At 45.9% G+C, this 12262-nt stretch overlaps 1 protein-coding gene across 3 annotated transcripts in view; it reads left to right on the top strand.

Moving 5' to 3' along the window:
- LOC111160001 (neurofibromin 2) overlaps positions 1–12262 on the top strand; it is a 78805-nt gene that overhangs the window by 43791 nt on the left and 22752 nt on the right. For 2 of the 3 annotated variants that reach the window (XM_022522753.1, XM_022522755.1), the window contains exons 8-11: positions 3235–3369; positions 6349–6423; positions 9043–9156; positions 11724–11846. In XM_022522753.1, the coding sequence (XP_022378461.1) occupies positions 3235–3369; positions 6349–6423; positions 9043–9156; positions 11724–11846 (447 nt within the window). The remainder of the gene's footprint in view (positions 1–3234; positions 3370–6348; positions 6424–9042; positions 9157–11723; positions 11847–12262) is intronic. The other variant, XM_022522756.1, reaches the window with a different exon arrangement.

Below are 12262 nucleotides of genomic sequence, written 5' to 3'. Positions count from 1 at the left end.
CAGTGGCTGGCCTGCTTCCCTCCCCACCCCTTCCTTCCCCTTCCTTCCTTCCTTCCTTCCTTCCTTCCTTCCTTCCTTCCTTCCTTCCTTTTGTCCTTCTTTTTTTTAGGGTGGGGAGGTGGATGGGGAGGGAGAGAGAATCTTAAGCAGACTCCAAGACCAATGCAGAGAGTGCGGGGAGTTGGGGTGGGGTGGGGTTGGTCCTCTATCTCAGGACCCAGAGATCATGACCTGAGCCAAAATCAGAAGTCAGATGCTTAACCAGCTGAGCCACCCAGGTGCCCCTGTGGTCCACCTTTCTTACCATAGTTATGGTTTGCTTACCTTTTTTGGGTTGCAAAAATTTTGTATGAGGCGCACTTGGGTGGCAAAGCGGGTTAAGCATCTGCCTTCAGCTTAAGTCATGATCCCAGGGTCCTGGGATTGAGCCCTCTATCGGGCTCCCTGCTCAGTCGGGAGCCTGCTTCTCCCTCTGCCTGCTGCTCCCCCTGCTTGTGCTCTCTCTGTCAAATAAATAAAATCTTTAAAAAAGATTTTGTATGAAATTTGAGTAAACTGTAATACATTTTAAATAATAGCTTTCTACCTGATTTGTATGTTTTTTTTTAAAAGATTTATTTATTTATTTATTCGACAGACAGTGAGTGATCACAAGTAGGCAGAGAGGCAGGCAGAGAGAGAGGAGGAAGCAGGCTCCCTGCCGAGCAGAGAGCCCAACGTGGGGCTTGATCCCAGGACCCCGGGATCATGACCTGAGCCAAAGGCAGAGGCTTTAACCCACTGAGCCACCCAGGTGCCCCTGATTTGTTTTCTAAATACAGACTTATAAAAAACGGATTAGTTTGTATAAAATTACACTGGCAATTTTTGTTATTTCACATAGTAAACAAGTGCCTAAAAGATTTTTGATAATAATGCAAAAGGTTATTTTCTTAAGTTTTACTAATTTCTATTTGTTAATTGTCTGGTTTGTTTAAGGGCAGGCTAGTTTAACACATTTCTGTGGTTTTGGCAACATAACTCCTCTTGGCCCATATGTCCACCATCTAGATTTTAGAAAAGTAGTGTTTTACAGCCCTTAAAAAACAGTGTATTAGGAAATATTTCTACAGCAGTCAGACTAAAATACACAAGTGTGTGTGTGTTTTGTGTTACACAGTAGACACAGCCGATAGATATTTTAGTATCTTTTGTGTTCAAGTTCCTGTGATTTCACATCAACTAAGGAACTTAAGTGCTTAAAACAATTGAAGAGACTGCTTGAGCCTTGCCTCTCTGTTTATTCTGTAGAAGTGTTGGGGGTCATGATAGGAATCGAAGGGTAGAACCCTTTTTTTAAAATAATTTGAACCAGGCACAAATGTAATGAAATCTCTCCTTTTCCAAAATGTACTGTAGCACTTAAAAGTACAAAGCCTCACTTATGTAAATGCAGTACTTTTAAGAGCTTTGCAGACTAAGAGGAATCTCTTTTAGTGTTTGGTAAGAGCGCCTGAATTGAGTGTTAGAAGGACTAAAAGATACATCTTGGAGCACTCACTTGTCCACCTGACCCCTGCTCTTCGATTGGTCCTTCTCATCACAGTCTGAGCACCTTCTTGGTTTGCAGACCTGTTTTGCTGTCCTTGAAACTGGTTCGATGTCCTAGTTGTCAGCAACGGGTCAGGCGCTTTAGGTCCTTGTGCAGGGAGCTTCCTTCCACCACCACACAAGGGACACACTACACAGCGTAGGTGACTGGGCCTCCAGCCTGAGGAGGTAGCCTCCAGGCCCATAACTGGGTCAGTGACCTGAGGGTGAAGGGCACTTGTCCTCTGTCTACTCTGACTGCCAACCAATGTGTATGCCAGCAGTTAAATTTTCATAGAGCTTTATTGAGGTATAATTTATTTTTTAAAGATTTGTTTATTTATTAGAGAGAGAGCATGGTGGGAGGAGCAGAGGGAGAGGGAGAGAATCTCAAGCAGACTCCCCACTGAGCACAGAGCCCTACCTGTGGCTTCATCCCAGGACCCTGAGATCATGAGCTGAGCCAAAACCAAGGGTCGGATGCTTAACTGACTGAGCCACTCAGGCACCCCAAGGTATCATTTATATACAATTCATTTTGGTATATTTTTTTCCAACATCCTATTATAAATAATTTCAAACATATAAGAAAGTTGAATTTTACAGTGGATACCCATATATACCCACTTATAAGTTCTTTAATTAACATTTTACTATATTTGCTTTATCACACTGAGAATACATTTTAACATAGAACCATTTGATCCCAGCACTTTGATACCAATTTTCTTTCTGGTGGGGCACCTAGGTGGCTCAGTTGGTTAGACATCCGACTCTTGATCTCAGGGTCATGAGTTCAAGCCCCATGTTGGGCTCCACTTTGGGCATAGAGCCTACTTAAAAAAAAAAATTTTTTTTTTCTTTCTGGTAGTACAACTACATTTTCTTTTACTGTAAGAGAGATTCAATCCCACAGGTCTTTATTCTACATCTATGATAACCTGGTTATAATAGTCTCCCCCGCGGATGCCTGAAACTGTGAATAGAACCAAACCCTATATATACTATGGCTTTTTTTCTTATATATGCATACCTGTGATAAGTTTAATTTATAAATTAGGCACAATGTAAGAAATTAACAATAACAATAAAAAACAGTTATAACTGTACTCTAATAAAAGTTATGTGAACGCATTCTCTCTCTCTCTCTTAAAACATCTTACTGTACTACTCACCCTTCTTAGGATGATGTGAGATGATAAAGTGTCTGCATGATGAGATGAAGTGAGGTGATTGATTTAGGTGTTACAGTGTAGCATTAAGCTACTACTGACCTGACAGTAACTCAGAAGGAGAATCCTCTGCCTCCAGACCTTGTAACCGAAACCGTAGAAAGCCAAACCACAGATAAGGGGGCAGGGGACGACCACTGTGTTTAACTGGAGGTAACAGTGCTTAGGTGGCTACGACTAAAGCCATCGAGCCGGTAACAGAAGCCCCCTGTGATCCCTCTCCAGGACATGAGTCATGAGAATGGTATTTTGTCTCTGCCTGCCCCAGTTCAGGAAGCTGGAGGCCCCCTGGGTTACACAGCAGCTGTGACTTCTGTTGGGACCTGTTGGAACTTGTCACATATAATAGTGTGTGCCAGGTTCTTTGGGAAGTTGAATAAAATCTCAGACTTCCGCTGGAGCTGACGGTCGCTGCTCTTGATTGAATCTACAGAATAAAAAGGGCACCGAGTTGCTGCTTGGAGTGGATGCTCTGGGGCTTCACATCTATGACCCTGAGAACAGGCTGACCCCCAAGATCTCCTTCCCGTGGAATGAAATCCGAAACATCTCGTACAGTGACAAGGAGGTAGGACGTGCTTCACATGCAGACCCGCCAGCAGTGCCGCTCTCGGGCTTTCCCCGTCTCTCCTCCTCGCTGTAGCGGTCCCCAGCCAGACTGCTCCTTGTTACCAATAAAATTCTTTAATCCCCAGGCTTTGGGTTTGGGGTTGTTGTTTTCTGTTTAGAGAACGGTATCAGCATCCTTTATTCAAATGGCATCGCTAAACCCCTCCTGCTGACTAACAAGAGGCTGGGGAGCGCAGCTTGTCCAGAAGAACCTCCAAAGAATAGTGAACAAACCAGAAAGTAACTTTTTCTTGTTACTTGCCTTGCTATTTCTAGTGAGAAATTCGCTGTGTATATTTAAATGTGGGGGACATTAAGTCCTTTCTCAGTGTCCAGTGCTTGATACATGTGGGGATATCTATCTTATCTATCTATCTATCTATCTATCCACCTGTCTGTCTCTGTGTGTCACAGCAATGATACAAATAAGGCTATCAGAACTACTTGTGAAAATCTGAGAATAATTTAGTTCGAATAACTTGGCTGAACATGCTAAGTTAGAAGTCAGATATTTCAATGCAGAATGGTGACCTTTCCCAAACACTGTCATCTTATGTTCATTTCTTCACTTGTTTGTTCTTTGTTAATTTTCAAGGAATTATCAAGCATCTGCTTTGTGTTAGGTTTTGTAACAAAGATGTAGGAAATCCAGTCTCAGCCCTCAGGGATGTTAGAGTCAAGCAAGGCCCTGACTGATGGTGCAGGTGATGGTGACCCAGTGCGTTTCTGTTTTACCACTCACGGGTGCTCTCACCCCAACTCTGATTCCTTCTCCCAAAAACATGCAGCAAGGGGCCGGGTTTGGGGTGTCTGTGCTGTATCAGGGAGCGGAGCTGCGGAGGAATCAGGCAAGCTGTGATCTGTGAGGGGACTAGCAGGGGCTGAGCTCCATGTTCCCTGAAGTCCTGGCCCCGGGGTGGGGTGGGGGGCTTTGGTGGGGTAGGGTGCAGAGCATGAGTCCTGAGAACACAGGGAACTGGGCAGAAGGCAGTGGGCCCGGATGGTGCTCAGTGACGTATTGGCGCCCGCAGAGCTGGGAAGCCAGTGTGGAGTGAGGAACGGTGACGGCTTGTGTGGAGCCCCCACCGGAACAGATTTCCTGTTTTCCCTTCCCTAATAGCAACTCGAGAAAGGGAACCCCAGGCTCCTGGTTTCCAGTAATGTGGTTGAGATCTCCTCGGCCGTGCTTGATGAGACAGATTGAGCTGCTTAATTCAAAACATGCTGGCTCTCGAATTTTCTGTAAGTAGCCCAGAAGAGCAGCACTTAGGTATTTCTTTTTTAAAGTACTTCAGTTGAACGATCCCCGTGACTTAAAGCAGCAGGTATGCTATGGCGTGGTAGTTTTTCATCTCTAATTTCATAAAGTCTGTTTACTGCATATCCACGCATTCGTGTGCTAAAGGCTCCCAAGACACTCATTTTTCACAGAATCCAAGTCTTCAAGTCTCCCCTAGTACGGCCTGACACAATAAACCCTAATATACCCTCTCCAGGGGCAGGGTGCCATCATGTTCCATCACGTCAATAACTCAGGCAGTAAGAGGACCTCAAGCTGACTTGACATAATAGGAAGTAGTCTTAGTAGTTATGCATGACAGCTGTGCTGCCAAAACAGAAATGTTGGTTTATTTTAAGTGATCCATTGATTCTTTGTGCACGTCCCGACCCAGCACATAGCCTGTGGTTTCCCCACTACTTGTGGTTTCCCACTGACAGCTCCGGGGTTTGACTTCAAAGCCAAAAATAAGCTCACGAAATTTACAAATAACCTACACGAAAGCAATAGTGCTTCCAAGTTGGCTTGACCAAAAGCTAACCAAAGGATCATTTTCCTCGGTGTGCTGACTCCTCGTCGGACAAAATAAACATGCGAAAGACATACCCAAGAATTTATCTCCACAGATGTATTTATCTGCTTAGCACATCTTTCTCAGGAATAGGTACTCATTTTTTTCAGTGCGTCTTTGCAAGTGAGGATCCGACTGGTCTGAGCAGGAATGGTTGAGAACAGCAGTTGCCATTTGTTCTTCATATGCTTCCGTGCCTAGCGGTCTGGTCCTGGGATCTCCTACTTGGCTACCACTCTGTCCTTACTCAGCTTTCTCTCCCCTTTGATTTCAGGACCAGTTTCCCTCTTCTACCACAGTCTGGTCTTCACACTTTATTCCTTTTATTAATAGCTTTCAGCTGAGAATCCCCATGTTTAGAACCCGGAGTGATGACCTGTGTGCTGCCCCATCAAACCCCAGCCTACCTGCCTTCCTCCCAGTCTGAGCCCATGACAGCATAGTCATCAGAGAGCTAATAACGTGTGTGTCTCTCTCTCTCTCTCACACATACACACACACACAACTCATTTCCTTATCTCCCCCTCATTTCTGTTGCTTGCCCTGTCCCGAATGGCCCTCCTTCCGACCTTTTAACTTCCCTCTCATACTCTTTTTGTGTCTGACCAGCTGAAGTTTCCCTCCTACTTATGGTAGGAGGGAACCCCCATGACATTTGTGATTTGTGCTTCCCAATGAGGCACTAATAGATGATGTAATTTCTCGAGTAACTGACTGTCATATGTCTGGTTCCAGCTAGGTGGTGAGCTTCCTGAAGGCAGAACTGGGCCTGCGGCTCTGCAATAGCCTTCCCATTTGTTGGCCTCACAGTGGGGCCCACTGAAGGCTGGCATTTCAGGTTCCTAAGCCTAAGATGGTGCTGACAGCACACCTTCCAGGATCCTGGACTTCCACAGCCCCAGACTTGGCGCCCTCAGCCGCTTGTGATTTACCATGGTTTAGTGCCCAGGCACCAGGAAGCCAGGACAAGGCAGAACAGCCCCGTGCTGGATCTTTGCCAGCTTGGTTGCTGCTTTTGTGGAATTTCCCAGTTGGTGCTCACACTCTAGGCTGTGAGACTGAAACTGTTTTCTGCTTCCTTCTTTCAGTTTACTATTAAGCCATTGGATAAGAAAATCGATGTCTTCAAATTTAACTCCTCGAAGCTTCGTGTTAATAAGCTGGTAAGTTGAGATCCCAGTTTTTGTTACTGATAACTGTAGTTTTTCTGAGATACCTTTTTCTGAGTGCTTTTTTTTTTTTTTTAAAGATTTTTTATTTATTTGTTTGACAGAGAGAGACAGTGCAGGGGGAGTGGGAGAGCGAGAAGCAGGCTTCCAGCCAAGCCAAGAGCCCAATGTGGGGCTTGATCCCAGGACTCTGGGATCATGACCTGAGCCGAAGGCAGACACTTAACGACTGAGCCACTCAGGTGCCCATGATGTGAAATTTTTAAAAATTATTTTTATGGAGGTACTTTATACATATAAAAGGATAAGTATGTGTATTAGGTATAAAAAGGGACAAAAATGAACATCTACGTACCCACTACCCAGCTTTAAGAAACAACACACTTCCAGTACTGTTAGAACCCCTCATGTTAGCATCCCCATGGCTTCCCCCGCCACCTCCCCAAGGGTGATCACCATTCTAAGCTGTGTGCTTATTATTCCCTTGCTTTTCCTCAGAACTTGACTTCATATATAGCAAAATGAATATACTGTTAAGTTTTGTGAACTTTTGAAATATACCAAGTGCTATCAACTGTCTGTGTTCTTCTGTCACCTTTTTGCATGCATTATTATTTTCTGAGGTGTATCTCTGTTGATGCTTTAAGATACGATCCCTTTATTTTCATTGCTATATAGTATTCCTTTTATGGATGTGTGTGTGTGTGTGTGTGTGTGTGTGTGTGTGTGTGTATGTATTTGTCATTCTTCTATTCATGAATAATTGCTTTTTACTTCTCTGCCATTTTAACCAGGCTGTTGCAAACATTCTTGTACCTGCCTCCTGCAATAGTTTCTCTAGAGAGTATCTGCTTAGGAGTACAGATGCAAGGCTGTAGTGTATGTCCAAATTCAAGATTACACCATGTTGTTTTCCAGAGAAGGTGAATTAATTGGCAGATCCCATGCAGTGGGTACAACTTCCTTTTTTGAATCTTCCGTGCTTATATTATCAGCCTTTGAAATTTTTTGTCACTCTTGTGCATATGAGATAGTATCTCAGTGCAAGTTAATGTGCATCTATCTATTTACTAATGAAGTTGAACATCTTTTTGTATATTTTTTGGTCAAGCTTATTGTCTTTTTTTAATTTAAATTTAATAATTAACATGTAATTTATCTATAATAATTAACATATATTTGTTTCAGGGGTACAGGTATGTGATTCATCAGTCTTGTATATAATACCCAGTGCTCATTACAACACACGTCCTCCCCGAGCTCATTGTCTCTTTTGTCAAGCACTTGTTTCATGCCCTTCTGTCATCATTTTCCGGGATGTTTGTACTCTTTATTGGTTATATCTTCTCCCAGCCTGTGGCTTGTTTTCCCTCCTTTTTTAATGTCTTAACAAAGAATGTTTGATTTTAATATAGACAAATATATACATCTTTTCCTTAATCCTTTGTACTGTTTGTGTCTTGTTTGACATCTTTTTTTATCCTATGATCATAAAGATATTCTTCTACATTCTCTCTCTCTCTTTTTTTTTTAAAGATTTTATTTATTTATTTGACAGACAGAGATCACAAATAGGCAGAGAGGCAGGCAGAGAGAGAGAGGGGGAAGCAGGCTCTCTTCTGAGCAGAGAGCCCGATGCTGGGCTTGATCCCAGGACCCCGGGATCATGACTTGAGCCGAAGGCAGAGGCTTTAACCCACTGAGCCACCCAGGCGCCCCTCTTCTGCATTCTCTTAAAAAATTTCAAGGGTTTAGTCTTCACATTTAAATCTTTAATCCGGGGCACCTGGGTGGCTCAGTGGGTTAAGCCTCTGCCTTCAGCTCAGGTCATGATCCCAGGGTCCTGGGATTGAGCCTGCATAGGGCTCTCTGTTCAGCAGGGAGCCTGCTTCCCCCTCTCTCTGCATGCCTCTCTGCCTACCTGTGATCTCTGTCAAATAAATAAATAAAATCTTAATAAATAAATATATAAATCTTTAATCCGGGGCGCCTGGATGGCTCAGTCATTAAGCGTCTGCCTTCAGCTCAGGTTGTGATCCCGAGGTCCTGGGATTGAACCCCGCATCGGGCTCCCTGCTTGGAGGAAAGCCTGCTTCTCCCTCTCCCATTCCTCTGCTTGTGTTCCCTCTCTCGCTGTGTCTCTCGCTGTCAAATAAATAAATAAAATCTTTTAAAAAAATAAAAATAAATAAATGTTTAATCCTTCTGTTTTTTGTGTATGGTGTAAGGGAGGGGCCCAGCTTCTTTTTCTCCACGTGAATCACCTGTTGTCCCAGCCCAATCTATTGAATGAACTTTCCTACCCTCCCTCCTCTGCAGAGCTACATCTTAGGAGAATGAGATACAGCCAGAAGACATGCAGAAGTGTCATCTGTTCCTCTCCTCACTTGTGATTTTTGCCCCCCTGGCATCCTTAAGGCACCTCCGTTTTGCCTGAGCAGAGAGCCCTGGAGGCCGTTAGTAGGGAGGGCCTCACTGTTTCACTCCGTGCTTTATTTCTCAGGTTTCCTGCTGACCCCAAGAGCCCTGAAACCAAGACACCATAGGGCTAGTGAGCTGGTAGGCAGTGAAGTAAACTTCTGGCTTTAACATTGCCACTGCTTCCAACCACAGATTCTCCAGCTCTGTATCGGGAACCATGACCTTTTTATGAGGAGAAGGAAGGCCGATTCTTTGGAAGTTCAGCAGATGAAAGCCCAGGCCAGGGAGGAGAAGGCTAGAAAGCAGGTGAGCAAGACCGTGTCTGAACCACCATTGTCGCTGCTTCGTGGTCTTGGCCTGGGAGGTGAGCAGCGGTCATGGGCTGACAGGTGTCGTTCAGCCATAGGTACACCTTCTCTCATTTTATCTCTGTTGGATCTTCACTGGCTGATGCCCAGCCGATGGGGTGTCTGCTCTGAAATGAGGAATAAACTCTGACAGCATATGTAAAAGAAACATTTCTAGTATTTCCCCACTTAAGTAAGTGAAGTGTGATTAATGCAGGCTTGGGAAGGGATAGGCAAGCCTGTGTCCATCCATCTGTCCATCCATCCGTCTGTCCGTCCATCCATCCATCCATCCATCCACTCATAGTCTGTCCAACTAGCTAGCTTGCTTTCTTTCTGCCTGCCTGTCTCCTTTGCCCAGCCTTGTCCTTTTCTAATTAGATGGTGATAGAATGCACAGCAGCGTCTTGTACTTGCTGAGGGAATGCTAATTAGACTCCAGCCCCACTTCCCTGCCACAGGTCAGCCCAGGTGGCATGTTGCCCATGGTGGGAGGTGCTGGGAGTGCTTATCAGCAGACTGGACAGTCCGCATCATTGTTTTCTACTCACAAATCATGTCGACTCACCAAAATCCACACAACTAATCTGAGCCTCGCTGCTGAGAATATCCACTGTGGTTTTGGACCAACTCCTAGACAGAGTAGCAGCAGCTGCAGTCAGCTGCCCTCAGGACTTGCAGGCTCAGAGGTGTAATCATTAGTCTGTGTGCAGCTCTCTGATGTGGGGACTCCGATGAGGCTGGCTCCCTGCCCTGAGATTTGGAACGAAATGCCCAGTTTGAGCCAGCATGCCTTCAGCGTTCCATCCCTTTGCTCTGTGAGACGACAGACTGTTTGGGCTGCTTTGGGGGCCACAGTGGTAGGGTGGGTTTTCTTGGACAAAGAAATACTCCTGAGCCAGCACAGGTCTAGGTGGCAACTTCAAGAAGGGCCTTCTTTGACCTCTTTTCAGATGAGCAAAGCTTAGAAGTGAGAGATCTGAAAATGGCAATGAGTGCGACAGCCTCGGAGCTGTTGGCAGAGAATAGAATGCACACGGCCCTGGCCTGCGCTGCTTGTAGAACACCAGAGACATGTCCCTGGCATCTGGCAGCCACAGGCCGAGGGCTTTATGGCCCAGTGGAATAGACACAGACCTTGGAGCCAGATGGGAAACTTAGTATGTGACATTACTAAATGACTTAACTCCCAGACCTCAGTTTTCCCATCTGCCCAGTGGAGCTAATGGTACATCTTCTCTGTCTCAGATCAGAGGACCATTGCCCCTGAAAGCCTTTGCGGACCGAAACGACCTTGCAGGCAGGAGGCCCCTTATTAGTGGGTGGCGGTCTCAGGGAAAGTGCAGTGCTGGGAACAGAAGGTGGTTTCCTGGGATTTTTTCAAGTGGAGAATAATGGAGGTACAGTAATCTACCTAATGGAAATTATAATGCAGTGGAAATTAGGAAAAAAAAAATTGGCCTAGCTTTTCACTGATCTGCAAGTGGAAAATTGGAGAAGAATTTACAGTATTTTATTGCTGTCTTTGCATTATTCCTTTGAGGCCCAATGCCCTTTTTTTGGCTCAGTATTTAGAAAAGGCAGCAATCTTAAAAATCTTGTGTTTGGGAAAAGATTGAAGCAAGAAGTAATTAAATGTGCTCTATTTAAGGAAGAAAATAGTGCTGTGGTCACTTCTGGCTTCTGCTTTCTGAACTCCGTTAATACCCTGCGATCACAGAGAATAGCACTTGTCCTGTGCTTGTTCCCCTTATTAAGCTCTGCATGTGGCCCAATTAATACAGTGATCCAGAAGGCATGGGAGGCGGCAGTGGCTTTGTACTGGTGCCTTAAGGATGGGATTGGGGGAGGTTGCTGCATTCCCTGCTCGGCTCCCTCCTGTTGCAGTCCTGGCCAGGAGCTGCCTCTGCGTGAGGCTGGGCCCCTGTATGGTGGCATTGCAGCTTCCCCACCGTGACACACACTGTGTGAACTCCAGATGTCTCCCGTAGAACCATTCCATCTTCTCCGTGGGTCAGCGGCAAGAGCAATTGGGGAAGAAATTAGAGATGTGGGAGGGGTCCGTGTGGAAGAGAAATGGCAAAGTGGCTCTTCCAGCCAGAAGTGAGCGGTGTGTTTCTGGGGCTCCGTCTCGTGGAGAAGGAACCTGCATCGTGTCCTGTCAGCCGCAGGGCAGAGCCATGTGAGGTCTCCCAACATAAAGGGATATTGGCGGGGTGGCCATTTCAGCACACAGTGCGGAAGAATGGCACCTTCGATCCCGGTACACTTGACAGGGCTCGCCTTTTTATTGTTGTGTTTGTTCTCTCACCTCTAGACGTTTTTTCAAGGGACACAGCCTTCGATCCTGCAGCTGGTTTCGAAGGACAAAGGGTGGCGGGTGACAAGAATGACACTGGCAACCTAAAGTAAAGGGGAGAAAAGAGGGTCTCCTTGGGGGAATCTGGACACTGGGCATTCTTGGGCCCCCGTGGCACTGCAGACCATGGGCTCCGTGACTCAGTGGCCACTGTCATTGGCCCTCAGATGGAGCGGCAGCGACTTGCTCGAGAGAAGCAGATGAGGGAGGAGGCAGAGCGCACAAGGGACGAGCTGGAGAGGAGGCTGCTGCAGATGAAAGAAGAGGCAACGATGGCCAACGAAGCTCTGGTGATTGCTTTGGGGGTCTGGGCCCCTGGAGGCTACATGGGGACTCTCGTGGGTTTAGAAGTTAAGCCTCCCAATGACCACAGATTAGTAACATGCTTTGACATTTCAGCTAAAAAAAAAAAAAAAAAATCAGTGCCTTTCTTTCCACCTGTGTCGGCAGAGGCGGACTGGTGAAGTTCATGTGCGGCCGAGCCCCACTTTGACTGGGTCTCGCCTTTAAAGCGGGGCTTCTCGGGGCGCCTGGGTAGCTCAGTGGGTTAAAGCCTCTGCCTTCGGCTCTGCTCAGGTCATGATCACGATCCTGGGATCGAGCCCCACATTGGGCTCTCTGCTCAGCAGGGAGCCTTCTTCCCCCGCCCCCGCCCCACTGCCTGCCTCTGCCTACTTGTGATCTCTGTCAAATAAATAAAATCTTT

This window comes from Enhydra lutris, unplaced genomic scaffold (genome assembly GCF_002288905.1).
Source record: "Enhydra lutris kenyoni isolate GAN:26980312 unplaced genomic scaffold, ASM228890v2 scaffoldscaffold73, whole genome shotgun sequence".
Taxonomy (NCBI): Eukaryota; Metazoa; Chordata; class Mammalia; order Carnivora; family Mustelidae; genus Enhydra; species Enhydra lutris.
This window is presented reverse-complemented; position numbering and strand designations above follow the sequence as displayed.